Genomic DNA, 22762 nt, shown 5'->3' with positions numbered 1-22762 from the left:
TGTACCCAGCATTACTGTTTATTCCTAAGGAAAGACAGAATTGGAACTTTAAGCAGGACACACATTATAAGATTACCTTTCCAATAGGACTGGTTGGAACAAAATTCTTCTAATGTCTGGGAAAAGATTACAATCAACCATTTTCTCAAAAATGTAAAAAAATGGTCTGAAATTGAATGGCCATTTGTCTGTCATCCATGTTTGTTCCAACCAGTCAGATTGGAAAGATAATCATATAGCATGTATCCATCTTTAGATTGTTCTGTATCTAAAACTAGAAAGCATACAGGGCAGAAAGTAACACCATCTGTTACCATTACACTTGGTTAGTGTTGAGACTACATTACTAGATTCTTTTTCAATTAAGCCGATATCAAACAAAAAGTTTAGTACCTATAATTATTGAGTTAACTATTCAATAAAAGAACGAGTTTTAAATACTATTTTCCCGTTGAGTTTTGAAAAATAAAAACCTCAAACCAGATGCAGCAATTTCAGAAATGCATTGTGAAAACATTGAACGCAGAAAGATGAGAAATGAAAGTAACACATGTAGCTAAAATGTTATGATATACTCATATGGTGAAACAAACCCGAGACAGGACTCAAGTCCAGGGAATGAGGATGACACCAAATGAAATGAAAATAGTACCCTGCTGTAACAGATCAGTGCCTGGTCTATAAATATCACACGCAGATCCATGACACACAAAACCACTGTAAAGAGGTTTTCACCCATTTTAATACCTATTACATATTTGCTTGTTTTGACCTTTTGACAACAGTCCTCTCTCCTATAGAAAACAGAGTTACAGTATAATGACATCTTTCCAAATACTCTAAAGCCCCGTACACTCAGGGTGAGTGATGCATAGAAATCTGTGCTAAGTTATCTAGGCTAGGCAGATTGCTCAGCACACATCGCTTGCTAGATCGCCTGTACACACATAGTGATGTGTGCTGATTGATCTGTGCTAACTCAGTATACTTGGTGCATAGGTAGACCATCAAACTAGATTGTGACTGCATGTGCTCAAGATCTGAGCTGGCGATGGTGCCACACAGGAACACACTTTGCCATCGCTATGGGCTGTACACATGGAGGGATCTGTGCATAATACAGACAGATCTCTTAGAAAACAGCCCAAACTTGTGTATGATCCCTAAGTTTTAAATATCTCTCTCTCTATATATATATATAATATGTATATGGCAGGGTTGCCTACCCTCCCGGCCCCCCGGGAAAGGTCGGCAACTCTCACGGATTGAGGGGACTCCCACTGTGCCCCTCCCCGACCTCAGCATTTAAATGCCACAATCCGTGGATCTCAGAGGAGGGGGCGGAGCTAAAATTACACAATCACGTCGTTTTAGCCCCGCCCCCTCCATGGAGATCCATAGATTGGGTTATTTTACATCTGGAACGTGGCTTAATGATGTCATGCTCAAGCCCCGCCCCAAACTGCTGCTGAAAGTCTCCTCTCCGGGCTGTTCCCAGACAGGAGAATCTAAAAGTCGGCAACCCTGGTATATGGAGGAAAACAGAAAAATGGAGGGTGCAATCAGTTATGGTAAAAGACAACACTTTTAATAAGCATCACATACTGTACATACATCTCAGATTAGAGTAATCAGCCTTGCCACAAGGTAATCTACGCCTATGGACCACTCCCGTTACACTCTAGCGTCCATAATAGCAGATGCGGCTTCTCACCCAGAATATAAGCACAGTGACGTCAATGCGTTCAACCATCTCAAAGCCACTTCCAATGCATTTTGTCGCAATTTGACTTTGTCAGGGGGTGTGTGTATATATATATATATATATATATATATATATATATATATATATATATGGCTAACTACTTCTCATCTCTATGAGGGGAAGTACCACCACTGACCTGATCTGGGTCACTGATTGGTTTCAAACTTGCTGAATATGAAGATAGACAGCTGTGAAGACAGAGATTGGTGATACTGTAGGAGCAGATGAGGACGGGGTAGGGTGGAGAGTTTGTGGTCTAAAAACTGTCACAGATTAAAGTGAAAGTAAAAACTCACAGCTCAAAGTGAAAGTACATTGCATAAGTTGTCATTTTGATGGGCTTTAACTAGTTGAGAATAATTTTCTTCACCTCTTGTGATTTAATATTAAATTAGATATGAAGGTGATGGATTCGCTTGAAGAGATATTTCGGTACTTATGTAGTATCTGGGCGTCCGATTTAGAAATCGGATCGCATCGCATGCGACCAAATCGTATGCGATGCGATGGTCAAGATTTTTCCATAGGATTCAATGTTAAAATGGTCTGAGTCCATTTTAACATAGAATTCAATGTGAAAAAGGGGTCCTTTTCCTTTCCCCACTATGCAAGTGGGCATGGAGTCGGATATAAACCTGTGGCCAGCGTAGCGAGCCACCGAGCCCGAAGCGTGGCGAGCATAGCGAGCCCCGCGAGGGGACACAGAATACTTTTTAAGAAATATGCGTTCGCTCGCCTCGCTGCGCTCGCCACGCTATATAAATTCAACTCTATGCCCACTTGGATAGTGGGGAAATGAACAGGACCATCTTAACATTGAATCCTATGCAAAATCGCATGGCATCGCATCTGATTGTATGCCTTAAGGTAAGGCATACAATCACAAAATCGGCAGCCCAGATACTACATAAGTACCGATATTTCTATGATTCCGAGAGTTTACATGGCTAGATGTTTCTACTTTCCTGTCTTGTTTATGTAGCAATTTTTTTCTAGGAATAGTCAGGGGATAGCTTTGTGCTTCATTAATCAAACTGTCCGGATAATCTCTCCTTCTAAAATTATTTAGCATAATTTCCATTTGTGTCCTTATCGGTTGTACAGTTATGTCTAGATCTAATATTTGATTTTTAAGGATATTTTTTATCCAGGGTTTTTGGTGATCACTGAAAAAATGAAGATCTCTATTGGCACCCACAGGTTTAACATAATTAGATGTAATAATTGTGTTGTCTTGAACAGAGAATGCGATATACAAAAAATGTATAGTAGTATAACAAATGGTGTGTAAAAGTAAGATTAAACGTATGAGAGTTAAGAAACTCAACAAATTCATTGGCAAGATCTTGGCCTCCCCTCTAAATAATAAAGAGGTTGTCTATAAAATGGGCTATCTATATGGGCCTTCTTAAATGAGATGTTCCTTAAGGCAGCATATATAGAAGTTGGCAAAGATGGGTGCAAATCTGGTCCCCATGACCATTCCAGTTATTTGTAATAATACTGATCCTCAAATAAAAAATAATTATGTGTCAAGATATAGAGAATTGCATTCAATAGAAAATCTTTTCTATGTGTGGACAGATCTCTGTCAGTCTTTAAATAGTATCTGACAGCTCCTATAACCCCTGATGTGGTGTATTAGTTTATAGAGCCTGGATGTCAAGGGTAAGGAAACCCTACTCCTCTATCCAGGACTTGTGTGAAACCCTGCACAAATGTTTGTAAATGAGAGTCAACATAATGTGATTGATTGGATGTAAGAGAACCCACACCCGAAATGGTAGGTCTCCCTGGTGGAGAACTTAAGCTTTTGTGAATTGTAGGTAAAAAATAAAATATAGGGGTGATTGGGTGTTCAGTGATTAAAAAGTGATATTCATCTTCGGTTATCGCATTTTCAGTTTTTGCTTTATTATAGAATGGATTTGACTACCAGCAAATTAGGGGTAGTGGGGTTGGTCAACAGCAGTCTATAATATACAGTGTCATCAAGTTGCCTATTAGCTTCCTTTATGAAGACTACTCTGTCGAGTAGTACAACTCCCCCCCCCCCCCCATCAGCTGGCTTCACCACGTTTTACAGATTGTCATTCAATTGTTTTATAGCTGATCTTTCTGCTTTACTCAAATTGTGTGAATGGTAGACAGGTGGCCAACCTGTGGCTCTTGAGCCACATACAGATCTTTCTTTATTCACATGTGGCTCCCAACACTGACTGCCTCCGAGTATCCTTCCTTGTGAGTATTTTACTAGATAGTGGGTCAGATTTACCAACGTATCAAGCTTCAAAAAGTGATAAAGTGGAGAGTGATAAACAACCAGCCAAGCAGCTCCTTCGTGTCATTTTTCATTTCTGGCCTGTAACAAGGCAAGTAGGAGCTGATTGGCTGGTTCTCCATTTGATCACTTTTTGAAGCTTGGTACAACTAGCCCAGTGGGGGTCAGTCAGACCTGATCACACGGCTGAGAATCTGCAGGCCAGACAATAATCCAGTAATGCCTGTAGATCACCTGAGCCCATGAGATGGCAGTGTAGGCTGCAGATTACTTATTACTTTATAGGGAAAACAAGTAAAGCTGTTAGATATTTTCATCCCAGGCCACAATATAGGAATGAGAAGTGCTTTGTTTAAATCTATTTTTATGTTGTCATTACAATTCAGTCATAGTAAATACACTGTATAAACATCTTATGTGAAGGACAATGTACTGTATATATTTGCTGTGTATACTGCAGTTAGTTGTATTAGTTTTGTTGTGTGAAATGTAATGTTTTAGTTGGCTTGATGCTGGTCTAGGACTGTAATAGTTCCTCGTTTCTCTAGATAGATTACAAGTTATCCTGGCTTTGTAATGATCTAATGCATTGTGATACAACAGGTACACACACATAATTACACAACTATTCCCCGACACTATATCAGAGATGGCCATACACCAACAATTGCATACCTCTCAACTGTCAAGATTTGGGCGGAACAGTCCCCAATTTTGGGGACTGTCCCACATCCCACCTGCGGCCAGCGGTGTCCCTTGGTGGGGGGCAGTTGCGAGTACCTCCTGCCCGTTGCTGCCCTGCTGAGCAGAGCAGCGGTGAATAGATGCTAGAGTCTAGTCAAAGAGACAGGGGGGCAGAGGGCATGGCCAGAAGCTCTCGCAGCGCTGGCCATACTACCACAGCGGCAAAAACGCGGCATGGCCTTGCAGGAGTGCTGCGATCACAGGTCATGCCACCTGACCTCAAGGTCACGCACCATTTTGTCCCTCCTTAACCAGAAAGATGGGAGGTATGCAATTTTTCCAAAACATTGATGTTTCCTCCTGATACAAAATAATTTTACCATTGATAGAGGAAATCCAATCGCAAAATACCATTACAGTTCTGCAATGCACGGCCACCGTCTCGGTTCCTTTGTTATTGCAAAGAAATGAACCATAAATGGCTTAGCTATTAATGTCTACTCCTCTGCAATGATAACATCACTGACCATCAAAGGTTATCCTGCCTAGGCCCATCTCTACCCTTTGGGAGTGATTGAACACCATTCGCGCCAGGGACCGATGGGCATGTGTAATGGAGGATGATACGCATGGAGGGAGGTTGACACCAGCATTAGATTGTTTGACTGGGTTGGGAAGGGAGGAGGACGGGCAGGGGCCGGAGCAGGGGAACGTCCAGCGTTTTGCTTGAGCGTCTCCATGAAAACGCTGGGTATTCCCCTGGGAACACAGGTGAGCTGATTCCTGCAGGGGGCGGGCGGCCGACGTCACATGACGTGAGCACCCCCCCTTCCCTCTTCAGCGGATCCCGACGGAAATAAAACTCAGTTTAGACTGATTTTTATTTCCAATGGGAAGAGAAATCATTTAATGGTCGGCGACCGTTGAATGTTTTCTCTCCACTTCGGCTGCATGTGAGGGGATGTGTTCTCGGAAAAATCCACTTGCATGTTACTGAAGGAATGTGGGCAGCGGGGGGCGGAGTTAAGCCACTCGCTAAGCAATGAACAACCGCTGCTTGGCGATCAGTAATTAATCAGGCCCCTTATTCCATTGGAGTTTTTCTTTAATGCCCTGTAATCCCAAGAGTTGTGCTGCACAACCCACCCTTACCCTTCTGCTTACTCCTTGAGAAATGTGTCAATTTAATTTTACTGCTTAAATGGTTAATATTTTTATAAAATAATAATAATAAAATAACTGAATTTATCTATTTAACTTATTTATCCAGTCGGCTCAAAAATAACGTGAAAAACTCATGTCGACCTTTTGACTGTCGACATTCCCATTGTCAACCGAATGCTTGTGTCAACCTTTCGACTCTGTCGACCGTAGCCATGTCGACCTATTTCATGTGTCAAACTAAGCTTTGTCAACCTTTAGTGGTCGACTTAATGTATGTCGACATTCATAAAGTCAATCCCATAACCATCTTCAGCAAGAATAAAAGTTTAATGTCATTATAATGGAGTATGAAGTGCTGACTTCAGTATATAGGGGATTCTAATCATTTGGAGAATAAGTGATTTTATATAAGCACAGATTACAGTAAAACATATTTTGCTTTGTTTTCTTAGCTTTTTATGAGGTGACCATTTTTAATATAAGCACCTGAGACAAAGCAAATACTGAAATGCTCCAAGGACTGTACAGAAGTAAAAGTCAATATTGGTATCTGGCACTGGGACTTGGCAATGTCCAACAAATATCACAGCTATTTTCCATATATATATATACTTTATTATATACTGTATATTTTACATCGTTCAATAACAATATCATCTGGTCATTGCAAATGAGATAAACTCCTGGTTGATTCGACACAATCACCATTCAAAAACTTTTCTGTAGATCTGTTTAAAACCTGTAAGGGCAGCCAAGTAATCTGACTCTAATATGGCTATCTTGGTTTATGTAAGAACTGAAGACTTAGTACAGCGGGGACTTGGACAGGTAGATGAAAAAAATCATTTTACTTTTGCTCTTATTCAAACGTGGGGCAATTCACACTGAACTAGAGAACCAGAAAATGTCTTCCTCTGAGTATAGGAATGAGAAACTGAGCAACAGGGATTTTTTTTATACCCCGTCAGATCGTACTCTCAAGCCGGGTTATTGCTGGGTCATTATGTCACCAACCCGGGTCGAGATGCAGTGTAAGCACCACCCCAGGTTGAGCAACTCAGGATTTCAACCCTGGTCTTGACCAGGGTTGAACACAGCTCTGTCCCATGTCAAGGTGCAGTGTGAACGGGTAAACTGGGACGAACAACCCGGGTCCTGTTCACACTATGGAGGAGGCAGCCCTGGCAGCTCCACGCACTGTCTCCTCCCCCGATGACACACCACTGTTCCGCCTCACCCCCATGTGCAGTCAGCAACCCGGCAATAAGCCGGTTCGGACAGGGAGTTTACTGGCCGCAAATGCCAAGTCACTCCTGGGATGGGCCCGTGTCTTTATCCCGGGTGCGATTCACCATTTGCGGTCTGAAAGGAATATTAATTAGATGGGAGTCCTATTGCAGATGGGATGTCAGTAGAAGTTGGTGGCATTTTACCCTTATATACCAAGATCATTTTAAATAAAAAAATATTGCAAAAAGTTAATAGTATAGTATAGTATAGATACTAGAGATGAGCGGGTTTGGATTGGGGGAATCCAAGCGCCCCCGAACACCCCCAATCTGAGTCTACTTCCGAGCATGTTTGGGGATTCCCGCCCAGGCTCAGAGCGTGTGTTTCTGGAGCTTGTGAGATCCCATGTCTCACGAGATCTGAACCCTATAAAGCGGTGGGCAGGCGCCCGCCACCTTCACTCCAGTCTAAAGGATCCAATACAGGGTGCTGGATCACATCGCAACGCATGACAGTACAGTGCACAATGTAAAAAAATAAAGGTTTATTGTTCTGATTTTTTCTGTCTCTGCCATGTGTGTAAGAGTACACTACTCTCCTGTGCAGCCCGAATAATATTTTACAAATAAAGGGGTTAAATAATCCCTTTCATTTTTCGATGTCAAATCCGAAATGGCAAAGTTCAGTACGTTGAAGATACAAAATAAATGTAAATCCTTGGAAGAGAAGAGTAAGCTTACCAATATGTCATTTATCACATGGAGTGGCAAGAAAAGGCTAAGGCCCTGGGGGGGTGTTATAGCACACCAACAGTCGGGATCCTGACAGTCATTAGCCCGATGTCAGAATCCCGACTGCCCAGATTCAGATGGCGGTGGGAGCATAATGAAGCTACGCTCGTCACCTATTCTATTCTCCCTCTATGGGGGTCATGGACCTCCATGAGGGAGAATAGCCGGTGGCCATCGGGATCCGAGTATCAGGGTTTTAACAGGTGGGATTCTGATGTCGGTGCAATGACTGTCGGAATTCTGACTGTCTGTCAGTCATCCGGCACCCGTCTGTGGCCTATGTTCTTGAGTAGTGGTTCAGCTTCACATGACGATCACAGCCCTCTTCCTCTCCCTAGAAATGTAAAGAGAGTTAAGCTGTCATCAAAAACACAGCAAACAACTCTGCCTTCTAAATACATTTTTTTTTTGCCTAGACATTTTTCCTGGTTATACTTCTAACACATTACTGTGTTAGAACACATTTAAGTAGAAATCATATAGTGCTTCACAAAAAAAAAAAAAACGTGAGATTTATGATGCAGGTCATTCAGTATTATGAAGATGACAAACGAAATGTACAGACTACGTTGAAACAGAACAGTCAAAAGGAAGCTTGCAGACAAAGGGTAAGTAAAATGCTTATGGAATAGATCCTTCATATGCAGATTCACTGGCACACCACATATACTACAGGGGATATAATAAGGAAGGGGGGTGGTGGTTATGTCTGGCCAGTAGGTTCTGCTCCTTTGCAGCTCTGCAGTGCAGCTATTCCATTCATTGGCTTCTCTTTTCCACCCGGGTAAGAACCTGGACAGTGAGCGGCTTAGAAGGTTGCTTCCGCAAAATGTGGAGAAGATGATGTTCATCAAAACGAATGATCAATTCTTGACCGAAGACCAGAAATTGCTTCCAGAGACTACAGAGGGACCTGTGATTGTGGAGTCCAGCGGGGATGAATTGATAATCTGTGAGCATGAGGAAGTGCACACTGAAGGGGGTGAGGTATTGGAGGATGAGGACGACATCTTGCCTCTATAGAGCCAGATTGTACAGGGAGAGGTGACTTTCTTCTTCTTTTGTAGGGGCCCAAACAAACCAATAATTTCAGCCACAGTTGTGTGGCAGACCCTGTCTCTGAAATGATTGGTTTGTTAAAGTATGCATGTCCTATTTACGCAACATAAGGGTGGGTGGGAGGACCCAAGGACAATTCCATCTTGCACCTCTGTTTTTGCCATTATGTGCTTATTGAGGCCTAGTTTTTCAAACTGACATCCTGTCTGCCACTGCAGTGCCACTCCTAGATGAGCCACGTGTTTGTGCCGCACACTTGTGTGGCTTAGCATAGTTAACCATCTACCTCGGTGCAACCTTTTGCCCTAAGACAGTATTGAGAGGTGTGAGGTGTTCAGAATAGACTGGTAATGAGTGGAAATTAATGATATTGAGGTCAATAATAGCGGCGGTGCCACAATGATGCAATCCTCATGACCACACCCCCCACAACGTTTCCTTTTGTGGAGTCACACACAGACACTGCCCTTTAAATGAATCCATGCCTGTGTTCCACCTTACTCTGCTCTGACCTGGCTAACCCTTCCCAGAGGAGACAGCCATTAAGTCCAACTTTATCTATTAACCTTTAAATTTTAAAACAAATTACTGTCGATTATCAAATCAAGGTGACCAGCAAAGCAAACCTTGGCAACCTAGGGAATATCTCAAATAAAGGATCCTCGTGGGATCAAGGTGCAAAAAGGCCCAACCACTTTGGTTGAGGATTAATATGTAATTGGTTAGAGATATAGATGAGCCTGGACTCCACTGTTTTGGTTTTAATTCTTCATCATGTTTTGAATTTTGGCAAAACCAGCATCAAGTGGTTAGGTTTGTATTCATTTTTTGGTTCTGCTTTGGATTTCTTTAATCTGATATACATTGATAAAGGAAAATATCAATGAAAGCCAATCAAAAATCATGTAATTCGGATCAATTTACATGCAATCCTAAACACGACTTGGTTTTTAATTCGAGTTCCATACAAGCACCAGACCCGAGTCGTGACTCATTTCCACTCAGGAACCCCAAAGTGATACATTTACAACCATAACATGATTCAACTCAGAACCCCTAAGTTGGATTCCCAGGTAACAGGACCCAGGATATTTATCTAGGACCCATTTACACCAAACCCTGACCCGAAGTGGCGCAGCAATAACCACGGTCCAGGCTCTGGTGCAAAAGGGGCAGGTGTAAGCTTTATGCTCTGTATATACTGCTTACTCACTTTATTGAATAGACATTACTTGATGTACTGAAACCTGAGGTTTTAATCATGTTTTGCTTTCACTCAATACCTGACAATACCTGACAATTTAGCAAATGTAAAGTAATAAAGAAAAAGTGACAAAAGTTAATTACATCTTTTACGCAGCTTTTAATATTATTAATGACAAAGTTGTGTTTGTCCATAGATAGGTTCCAACTGTTAAGTTTCATTAAACAGTTCTGATATCCTGTGACTCATTGACAAATACAATGCTATCTGATGGGAACTATGAACTCAATCTACTGTTTGCAGATCCAGACTCTGAATTAAAAAATTACGAGACAAGGTTTTAAGAAAAAAATTATTTTTAGAGCAGTAAAGAGACTACAAGCATAAAACAAATAGTTTTTTTTTTTAGAATAAGAATCTATAGTCTAGTTTACACAAGGCGGGTGGCAAGCTGTGAAATTCCATTAAATGCCCCACCTATCACTATTCCGTATCACAAGATCCTTCACCAACGCCACTAATCTATGCATGTACTGTGCATTATTCACATTGCCTGATTTACTTGAGCCTAGGGTTTATTACAGGGCAAGCCTGACTGATCTGTTATTATTGTTATTTACATGGTACCACACAGGGGTGTTTTAAGAGAGGAGAGGGCCTGTGTGCAGCCTCCAATACAAGCCTCCACCTAGGCAATGAGCATGTAACTCAACCTGGGCAACTACTATGTAACCCTTGGTGGCAAGGAGAATGTAATTTTCCCTGGGGAACAATCAAGCAACTCTCCCTGGGCAATGAGCATGTAGCCCCCTGTGGCAAGGAAGGAGAGTGCAACCCCCTGGCTAGGAGCACATAACCCCCTGGCAATGAGCTTGTAACCCCTATATAAACAAGCTTGTAACCCCTGGCCACGAGCATGTAACTCCTGGCAACAAGCATGTAAGTAAGCAGCACTTATGTTGCATAATAATGTAATATGTAGTGTATGGGGGCCTTAACCGTGTCAACATCTGCATTGCTTACAAATCAGAATCAGGCTATAGGGGGTATATTTACTAAGATAGGAGTTCTGTTGAAGTTGGGATGTTGCCCATAGCAACCAATCAGATTCTACTTATTTATTTAGCACCTAGGACCCCCCCCCCCCCCCACCCCCCAAAAATAAAAAAAAAACGCAAGTTAAAGTTGGTGGCACAGTGGAAATTAAGGCTTATATATTTTTTTGAGGGGGAACTTTTCAAAATAGATGTGAAAATTGCCAAGCAAACATTTTTTATCCATCATAATGACCTGTCATGTTTACCTTATATATTTTCATTTAGATAACAAATGTGAGAGACGCTGACATTTTTACCGGATATTTTAAACATTGCTTACAGAGATGTTGGCACTCAAAGGGTTAATACAACGATTTTTTTTGATGGACTAAAAGCAGCCTGTTTAAAATGAATACTATCAGTTTCCCAAACTCAATTCCTTAAAGTAGCTCATGTACAGATGTACCGGGTCTTGTCTTTGCTGGCGGATCGCCAGCAACACGGCGCCGCTATCTGACTGAGACGCGCGTGCGTCCCCCACGCACGCGTGTCTCAGTATCCGGGCGGCGAGGCGGACGCATTACTGTCCGCCTCCCGCTCGAGGGGGCAGGGGGGGACCCGAGGAGGCTGCGGGGGGTGCGGTCGCCCGGTGTGGGCACCGGGCGACCGAGGGCAGCACCATCGGAAGGGGACGCGCGCGCACCTCGTGCGCGCGCGTCCCCTTCCGGCATACAGATGGCGGCGGGGCAGGGGATGGTGATGGCGACGCCATCACCATCCCCTGCAAAGATGAGACCCGACCCATCTGTAATCGATAAATATGCAGTAGTATAACCCATTCCTGGGAATGGAGTAAGTGGAGTATTTGGTGTCTATTATGAGTTGGAGGATACTATAAAGGTATTAAAACAGTACATCCAATAAATATACGTAGGTAGGGCCTACATTTTGCAGGCAGTCCAGTGTTCACAATAAAATTTTAATTTCACCCAGAAACAAACTTAGCAACATATTCTCAGTCGACCAGACAATAAATATACGATTAGAGGTTGAATTTACACAAGGTCAATTTGCACATGAATTGCATTTAGAAGAAAAAATATCACAGTGAATAGTTGCTTAGTACGGCCTGCGAATAGCTGCAAATTCCTTTGCAAGACGCTCACTACCGAACGTTTTTCCCAGTGTGCGCAGTCTGTGCGTAGCCCAGGACTTACTCGGCGACAGCAAGTGAAACAGGCTCATTGGGGCCGGAGCTGATGTCACACAGCTTCCCCTCTAATGCCTGGGCACGCCTGAATTTTCCCTGACACTCCCAGAAAACAACTGATTACCCCCCTCAAATTATGGCTTCCTGTCCTATCACCTTGCAAAGGGCCAGCGATTAAACAAAAGTAGCAGGATTTTATTGCAGGACTGCCTTGCACATGTGTTCTCTGGGCTGTTCCCTGGACTGCATGCGCAGTCTATCCATACCTCCCAACTGTCCTGATTATAGCGGGAATGTCCCAGTTTTTTGGGGGACATTCCCATGTCCCTCCCGTGGCCAGCAGTGTCGGGGGGCAGTTGGGAGTCCCCCCTAGTCCCCTGTGAATAGACATTGTGAGCATGCGCACAGCGTCTGTTCATGCAGCCCCATGGTCTTGGGACATAGCCAGCAGCTCCCAGAGCCGCTAGCATGCCTCCACCGCGGTGAAAATGGGGGCATGACCTTGCGGCAATAGGCCGAAAATTTGTTGGCGTCCCTCCTCCCGGGTCGGCAATGTTGGGAGGTATGGTCTATCAGAAATTGCCCGGCCTGGGTATTCACAGCTGTGTGATTCATTCTGAATTAGGCCCAGTGTTATTAGCGTTATATAGAAATATTTGCAACAAGCATTTAAGCAGAATTCACCCATAGGTGGCGCTAAACATGCCCACTGGGTGGAGCATAACAGGCTCATTTAATAGAGTTGCAACCATCATGGCAAAGTACAGGTTTTCGGTACTTTGCTCATGAACAAGGCCCGTTCTGCACATGGGCAAACAGGTCATGCGACATAGGATGCAGTCCGGCATCAGAATGATGCTGTTTTGGGGGTGGGAGGAGGTGGCTATACACTGCATTTGGAAAAATAATGGTATATCGTTACTGATAAGGTGATGGAAGGAGGCCAGGAATCTCCATCACCAGATTTCCTGTCGTCTTAAACAGGCACCATGGGTGCCACCAGACACCCAATGGTGGGTACATTGATATGATACTGCATCATAGGTTGCAAGTTGGATCACTACTGCAGCAGACTTGTAAAAGATGCTTACTGCTGCATTACCATACATTGTGATAGCAACTGTGACTGCACCTGAATGACTTCTAAAGTAGGCAAGTATGCTCAGTCTGTGTGCTGAGCGATGATGTGAAAATGGCGATTTTCACTCAGCCCCGCGATTTTTCCCGTGTGTGTTGGAGGGGAGCGTTGAAACCCTGAAAATTAGATACTGTCAGTGTCGGAACTTCGGGAGGCAAAGGAGACATTTGCCGCCGGGCACCTGGCCTAATGGGGCACTGATTCCATTGTCCTCTCCCCTGTGTTTCGGGTGGGTCCCCGCCGGCCGTCGGCTCTCCCCCTGCTGCCGAATCCTCACCACATGTAGTGTGCCCGGCTGTCTCTCCCCTGCTACCGCTGGCTCTCTCCCTGCTGCCGCGAGATCAGTGGTGTCACTAGGGGGTTCTGTGGGGTGCGGCCTGCAACCTGGGGTGACACCAAACAGTCACACTCGCATCCCCACATCTTAGGTTGCACGTCCCTGCCAGCAAACAGCTCCCGGCACTGAGGTAGTGTTGTGACAGGAAGCGCTGTAACGGCACTGTGCTGCACCAGCGACCCGGCCAACTAGTTCCTTAAGGGCTGTGCGGTTGTGCAGGCTTCAGTCTCAGTGTAGACTCATAGGAGCACGGCCTGCAGGGAGGAGCGTACAGGAGCAGGGGCCAGTTTACAGTGGGCACATGGAGGCATAATATTTCCACTCTGCAATGTCTACTGTGTGCAGCCAGGGCAGCGCAAGAAGGAAAAAGTAAGACAGAAGAAATGTTTTTCTTTGTTATACAGATTATATAAATGAAGTAATTGAATACATATTTTATCACACACACACACACACACACATATATATATGCGTCTATATATATGCGTCACTCTGGATCTTGATAAGAAACGCAAAATTCAAATGTTTATTGTCAACAGTGTATCGGGCCTGCGCCCATCTTCAGGACAAGTTACTTACGCCACTGCCTAGTGTGTATGGGTGATTGCTGATGCACGCTCACGCATCATTGCTACCCGCCGCCATCCCTACTTTTGAGCACAAAATTGCCTAGTGTGTATTAAGCTTGAGCATGACACGCGCCACCGCCACTGTTTCTCTGTCACTGCATTTAATCATTAAACCAAGCCATCTTTCATATAGAACCTATCCTCTACTGTAAATACTTTACACCTCACCCACACCCATTAACTTCAAAGGCATACCAACGCTCTTCCTTCTACGCAGTTAAAAACATAGTGATATATTTATTGACCTGCAGTACGCAACCTTGGTTACAGAAACATTTGACATAAATATGTGCAAATTCTGCAAAATACATTTTTCTTTTTCAATAAATAACATTTAGATTTGTCCTGCAAAATCTGGAATGATTGAAATAGCACAGCTCAATAGAACATAATGGTTTAGCTCAGATGTTGTTTTGAAGGTCTGTTATTTATAATCAATGTTCTTTTCTTTAAAAGTAAGGATTTTTATATGAAATAAAGAATCAGGGCCATAAAGAGGGTAATGATAAGTGTGCACACAGTGCCTATGGAGACAGTGGTGTATCTATAATGGGTGCAATGAGCGGGGTACACAGACCCCTGAGTCCCAGGGGGGCCCACACCACGCACACTGCCCTCATTTTGGAAATACTTACACTCTGGAGTCCTGCATCAGCGACAGGAGCACTGCAGAAGTCACCAGAAAAATGGTACAGCAGCCATTTTTCCAGTGATATGAGCATGTGCAGTGAGTGCTCTAGTGCTCAGACTCCAACGGAGGTTCACGCATGTGCAGTCGGGTCTGAGCACTAGAGCACCCAGATCTTACTGCTCCTAGCATTGCTCCCGGCAGAGAGGAGGGATCTGGCCAAGGATGCTGTCTCCTTCTCTTTAAAAGATGCCTCTGTGCGCAGTGCACAACTGCACGAACAATGGCATTACATCCACCTCTGAATAATGATCATACCTCCCAACTGTCCCGCCAGCAGCCAGTAGAGTCCTGCGGTGGGGGAGAGGGGGGAAAGTTGGGAGTCCCTCCTGTCAGTACGGCAGAAAAGACACTAATCACATCTATTAAGGGAAATTGCAGGATAGGAGGCATGGCCAGCAGCTCACACAGCACTGGCCATGTTCCACAGTAGCGGAAAAGGGGCATGTTATGTAGATGTGACATTCCAGTGAGGCCATGCCCCTCTAGAATTTAGCCCCAACCCTTTTCCGGCACACGGGAGTCCTGTTGCCTCCAACTGAAATGTTAATTTACCCCTAAACATTTGTTTTATATGTTTATCGTATTCATTTTTTTTATTATTTTCATTGTGTGTATGGAATAAGATTGTCAATGGTTTATATAAGCATAGCCATTACATTTTATCTTTGAACATATTGTATTTGCTGAATACGCCCCATACTTTTTCACATTGCTTTTCTAATACCCTGTTTTTGTTTGGCTTGCAACAGTTGTTTGGCAGAGTTGTGCATAACTAGTGTGGTGTACTACACATTGTGGGCCTGATTGTGGTGATTCAGTAAGTACCGAGTCCCAGAGTGCCTGCCCTGCCGGGAAATCGCTCGGCACTGTAGTAAATTCAAAAATGTATTTATATTGTATTGTATTGTATCTCATCACCCTAGGCAAAAAAACAATCTACTGCCCCCCCCCCCTTCCCTGTGTAATGCTACACTGCCACAATACCTACTTTCCAGACCCTCAAGTCAAAGTGTGGAGGTGGTGTCTTACAAGTTCCACAGCCACCACCTCCATTAAGTACAAGGATGTTTTCCTGATAGACATCCTCCATTTTGTGATGCAGACCCAGAGGTGCCCCCCCCCCCCCCCCTCCTAGATTGCGCCGCCATAGGTATCTGCCTAAAGGTGCCTAATAGTATGTGCAAAGCAGTCAGTATTTACCATGCTTGGATAAAACTCATTACATTGCAACTTGGTTTATCTACAGTAGGTGCAAATAGTTTTGCTTATTTTGCTTAATTCACAGTTTAGAATCAGTCCCTATATATCCACAGGTTTATATCAATGTTTTATATTTTACTAAAATAATATGGTTCTATTTTATCTCCACCTATCCTTCTGGTTGTTTTTCAAGCTGTGACTTCAAATCAACATCAGCATAATCAGGGACGGCCCTACCTTGGTGTACGGGTAAAGGAACCAGTCAAAGAACTTTTGAAAAGAAAGCGAGGCAATTTCACTGGAAGTAATTCCATAACACCTACGGTAATGTGCCTCTATTCATCCTACTTACAGATCACATTTCCTGAGTTTACAAACATCATTAAAAATGCATTTGATACAATAGTGTAAAAGTTAACCCATGTGCTCTAGATTTTGAAAGTACTGACGGGGAAGATAGTAAAAAAAAATCACCACATTTTGCAAAAATAATGGGCCTAATTCAGAGCTGATCGCAGGGCAAATTTGTTCTCAAATTGGGCAAAACCATGCTGCAGTGAAGGTGGGGCAGATGCAACCTGTGCAGAGAGAGTTTCATTTTTGTGGGGTGTGTTCAAACTGAAATTTATATTGCAGTATTTACCCTGCACAAAAACAAAGTAACTCCCCCAAATCTAACGCTCTCTGCACAAGTTACATCTGCCCCACCTGTAGTGCAGCATGGTTTTTCCCATTTTGAGAATAAATTTATCCAGCGATCAGATCTGAATTAGGCCCAATATGTTATTGATACATTTTCCAGTTGGTGCTCTCCAAAAACAATGTATTGATAAAAATTCATCCATAGGATGTGGTGCCAATGTCTCATAAAACTGGACAAAGTCCATCAATGATAGTTGCTTTTGAATCCTTTTCATAAAACACCTCATTTCCTCATCTATAAGGTATTAGCTCAAACTAGGGGGTGGTAAGCATACCAGACTGCAGTTGGAAATAGCAACCAGAGCAGTCAAATTCTAATCCCTGAAATCCTCAAACGACCATACAGGAAATAGCCCCAGTCATCAGTCCCGGACAGGAAATAGCCGCCAGTCATCGGTCCCGGACTGGAAATAGCCGCCAGTCATCGGTCCCGGACTGGAAATAGCCCCAGTAACCACTCCGTCACTAGGCAGAAAATCTCATTCACACATGCTAGCTCAGCACGTTTCAGACCTCCCCAGACCCTTTGCCAGAAGAATGGAGTCAGGGCTGGCTCTATCGTTAGGTAGACTTTGTCCAATTTCATGAGATATTCGCACCACATACTACTGAACACATGGGGGTAAATTTACTAAGATTGGAGTTCTATGTCACATGGGATGTTGCTATGGCTAAAAGCTCTTCTAGGGACATCTGTACCAGCACTACTGGGGACATGATATGTAGCTGGCACTACTGGGGACATGATATGTAACTGGCACTAAATATGTGCAAGACAATGATTGCTTGGCATTCAAGCTCAGTTCCTGAGATAATACACAAACTTTGTTTCATGTTTTGAAACCTTGTTTCATGCAGAAATAATATATATTTGTGTGTATTTCATGTGTATGGATGTGTTTATACAACATAAATGCAAGATAACTCAAGATACATCATTGAAATATAAAAATACAAAATCCCAAATTCTTCTGGTCCCGAGCATTTTGGATAAGGGATACTCAACATGTAATAGAAAACAATAATATAACCACCATTTTGTGAAAAACTATTATAAATCTATCTTATATGGACGCATTACTGGATTGTTCTGTCATTTTCAAATATGAGAGTGTGATACAGAAATATTTATTGCTTGTTTCTTTTTTACTCCCCATCATCCTTATTTTAGGATAGTAATGGTTTATTGTATCCACGCAGAATTATATATTGTCCTTATTACATGCTTAAGCCTCTCTAAAATCATGAAACAAACATCTGCCCTGGACTGTATTGATGATGATTATTTCAATGTATCATCCCACTTTCTGTTTGTACAGTATACCTGATAACATCCCAGTTCTTGCTCAGGCATAGTCTATAACAAATTATTTGTATGAACCAGTCTCAAATATATTCCTATATAATAGCATACAAGATCTGATGGCAACTGAACCACTTAAAGTTTCAACTGAAATCTCAGTGAAGGATCTTGTTTAAATATTGCATACTGTATATTGATCACCATTTCATTTAATGTAAGTTTTCTATGTTTTCTACCAGGACTCCTACTATGGTTGATGGATTTCAAAGCACAATCGTAATTAATGCTAATTAGGCTTGGTTAGCATTAATTACTGCTGCCCTTTGAAATCCATCAGTGGAAATCACAATCACCGGTAGCTTAGAAATCAGACAGATATTAAATCTAGCCCCTGGTGTGTTTATACATTTGAAATCTTTAGCTAATAAAATATGTGTTCCATCAATAGATTTTATTTTTCTTTTATGAGCAAATTAGCTTTTCTGGCACAAACTCCTGGTAAATTAGTTTAGCCTTTATAAATAATTCAACAAATTAAAATTATTCGAAGATGCAAATTTTAAACCTTTCATTCATAATTGTTCCTGTAGATCTATCAAAGATTTTATCATAATGAGTGAAACTTTTTGCATTTTTTCTTATGGGCATACCTCCCAACATGACCCTCTCCAGGAGGGATACAATGATCTGCTCCTGGACTTCCCTCTTCTTTTATGATTGCCATCACCTGTGTTGAAATCCCTTTCTTATCAATTAACCTGTTTAAACCAGGTGATGGCAATAATAAATGAAAAGGGAAGTCTAGGAACAGAGCATTGTGTCCCTCATGGAATGGGTCATGTTGGGAGGTATGAATTTTTTTTATGGGTCTTTCATCCGCTCCATAATCTCCAGCTGTCTTTTAGGAATGGTATGTCCCAACACTTGTATCTGTTTGACAGTTGGAAGGGATGCCCTTTGCAGTGACTTCAATCTAAAAGGGAAGAGTTTGGATTTTATAATACCGTTTTAAGACCGCAAATGCCAGGTGAAACCCGGGATTAGGTCACGGGTCCCATCCCTGTGTCGACACGGCATTTGCTGTCTGAAACCTATGCATCCGACTCGGCTTTCTGCTTGGTCAGTGACATCACACGGGGTGGAGCTGAGCGGTTCTGTGTCACTGGGGGCTTGGGAGGAGGCAGCACTTGGAGCTGACAGCGCTGCCTCCTCCATACTGTGAACGGGACCCAAGTCGCTTGACCCAGGCAACTGTTTACACTGCACTTGACACAGGTCAGAGCTGTGTTCAACCCTGGTCATTACCTGGGTTGAACCCCCATGTTGCTTGACCCGCGGTGGTCCTTTCAGACCGCACCTCGACCCGTGTTGTGGCCGCAAGGACACGGCAATAACCTGGGTCTAGAGTGCAGTCTGAAAGCGGTATAATACATTTCTTAAGTTAAGTGACTTGTCTTGTACTAGTGATATTTACTACGATTGAGTTTATCTCTGATTACCAGATTAGTGTCCATTAGTGGCACTTGGCATTTTAGTTGCCGTAGTATTAGATACCTGGGGATTTTATTTTACTAAGAATTATTTAAATTATCATATTTATTATAATTGCATACCTCTCCCTTGATCTTGTGTTTTAAATATTAATTATCTTGTTCAAATTCCGCCATGCATGTATTAACTAGCTCAGCACTTTCTTTGAAGGATAGGCACAGTATTTCTCAAGAACTTTTTTTTTTTTTAAATTTCCATTTCTATTTCTCTTTCTAGTACCTTACCACCTCTGTAATCAATTACCAATTGAATCAACAAAAGTAAACATGATTCTATGTATCATTGCATTTAGTCAGAGTAGTGAGTAGCAGGCTTATTGGGCCTACTCCATGGCCGCTATTCTGAGCGATCTGAGCAATGTAGATCGCTCATCAAGATCGTTCAGCACACAGCGCTGCACAATGATGTGTCAGCGCTGTCTTGAGTGATCTGTCAGCGCCAGTGTTCTCCGGTAATAACACTGGCCCTGTCCGTCGATTAACTAGATTAATTGCCAGGCAAAAGCGATGCAGGAGATCGCGTAGAAAATGCCCAGAAATTGTCCTGTGTCTAGACCCCTTTAATCCAAAGGATGGTTAGTAACAGATAAAAATTACAGTAACCACTGGTGTCTAAAGTGCATAACTGAAGAAGGAACATAAATGTATAAGGTATGCCCAAATAAAAAGGAGACTTTTGTTGTAGCAGCGTTGCATCTAATCGCAGTGAGTTAATGGGCGGTATTCAATGTGAATACCTGCGAGGTGCAGCGAATCCTTTTTAGGATTCGCTGCACATTCGCCACGTTCCGGAGCCAGCGGGCTCCGATATTCAACGTGTCAGGGGCTCGCTGCCCCTGACAGGCGAATATGAGCTCCTGCGGCGAATGCCGCAGGGAGCCTGAGGAGGGTGCCAGGCAGAGAGATGGAAGTCTCTCTGCCTGCCCCTGAACGTTTGTGGGGGGCAGGTGGGCTCCCCGGGTGCCAGGCAGCACAGGCTGCCCCCCGGGGGTGCCAGCAGGGGAGCGTATATTCACTACACACGATCGTAACGATCGGGTGCAGTGAATATATGAATATGTAATGAGCGGCTCGGCTCCGGCGCCCCCTGCTGGCTGCTGTGTAAAAAAAAATTTTTTTTAAAATTAAATATATATTCATGTGCTTACAGCACATGAATAAAAGTAGCATGCCCCTCCTCAGAATAAAATTCCTGATTTTTTTACACCAAATGTAAAAAACAAAACACTTTATTTTAAAAGTTCACATTCCACTTCTCCATAAAAAGATAGCGATTCCTACTCGGTGAATCATGGCAAAAAAAAACCTTCAAATGTATTCGCCATGTGGTCATTGAATAGGGTGATTCACCGTTTTTGTCAAAAATTCGCCAAACAGCACAAATTCGCCATAAAAACATGGCGAATCAGGCTCATTGAATACCGCCCAATGTGTTTGCCGATAGATGGCGTGGCATTTTCCCCAGTTGCGCATGTGTAGTGAGCGGCTTCGCCTGTTTCATCATTCTTGGAAAGTTGTTTTGCGCAGTCGGATGCATGATGGATTCCTCCAGATCAGCCCAAACACCTATTATACTAGTTCTCTCTGTGGTGAATGAAACCCCCACCCCATTGTAATGCTTGAGCAGGGGCCCCTATTGCTCCATTCCTTTCACCGATAACATGGCAACAGGGTCGGTGTAATGCTGGGTACACACCAGGACGACTAGGGCCCGATCCCCCCAATCTAGATCCAATTCCGACCAATTGGATGTAGATTGTGTGGTGATTGGGCCCTTTTCTGTCCTGGTGTGGACCGATACCGATACCGATCCGATGCGCAGTCCCGCGGGTCGGTCGGTCGTTATTGAGATCCTACCTGCTGCAGGTAGGATCTCAATGACGACCATACAGCCGGGTGTGGGTCGCCATCGGATCGGACCCGCTCACGGTGCACATCGTGAGTGGGTCGTGCCCCCCCGCGTCACCGTGAGCGGGTCGGACGAGACACTGACGACCCGCTCACGATGTGCATCGTGAGTGGGTCGTCCTGGTGTGTGCCCTACATAAGGCTTCTCAGCACCCTAGGCGAAACTTCAACCTACTGCACCCCCCCCCCCCCACACACACACATACTGCCACCAATACCCACTTTCTAGCCCCTTAAGGCCTACCTGCCTAACAATCCGGAATGGCAGGGATGCTCCCAAAAATTGGGTGGTCCCATGCTTTCCCTGGAGCCCCCTGCACTCTCCCCTTTGCCTACCGCAACAGAGTACAAGGAAGAGGGGGCAGCAAAGTATGAAAGTATGTCTCAAGGGAAAGTATGGTGATGAGGTCTTAGAAGTTCCACATCAGCCACCTGCAAGTACAACAATAGACATCCTTGATTTTTTTCTGATAGGCAGACTTAATGGCGCCCCCCAAGATTCCAGTGCCCTAGGCAGCTTCCTAAAGCTGCCTAATGGTAGAGCCAACCCTGCATGGCAATCTTCCACCTCCTATGTTGCAATACCATTTCTACATGTAAATGAAACATTTGAATTAATTGAAAATTAGAATCGAATATTTCTCAGAATTATTCCTTACTAATTCACTTGTGTTAATCAAGAAAAATTATAAAATAGATCTATATTACTTGAGCCACTACTTGTTTTTTGGCTGTGATACAGTTTTTTTGGGCAGCCACAGGACTTGCATTTTATCAGTCACACAGGCATTTCAAAAAGCCCCAAAAGCACCGAACACTATGGTAAAGGCATACTTTGAATAAAAAACGTTATCCTTTCTGTATTTTCAATTTAAATGG

At 43.3% G+C, this 22762-nt stretch overlaps 1 protein-coding gene across 1 annotated transcript in view; it reads left to right on the top strand.

The window, feature by feature from the left end:
• POU2AF1 (POU class 2 homeobox associating factor 1) overlaps positions 1–22762 on the top strand; it is a 50394-nt gene that overhangs the window by 22613 nt on the left and 5019 nt on the right. The window contains exon 2 of the mRNA XM_083163184.1: positions 16614–16744. Coding sequence (XP_083019310.1) covers positions 16614–16744 — 131 coding nt within the window. The remainder of the gene's footprint in view (positions 1–16613; positions 16745–22762) is intronic.

The sequence above is a fragment of the Crinia signifera genome, chromosome 19, assembly GCF_055691185.1.
Source record: "Crinia signifera chromosome 19, ASM5569118v1, whole genome shotgun sequence".
Classification (NCBI taxonomy): domain Eukaryota; kingdom Metazoa; phylum Chordata; class Amphibia; order Anura; family Myobatrachidae; genus Crinia; species Crinia signifera.
The sequence above is the reverse complement of the archived record's forward strand: the minus strand, read 5'-3'. Positions and strand labels throughout refer to the sequence as shown.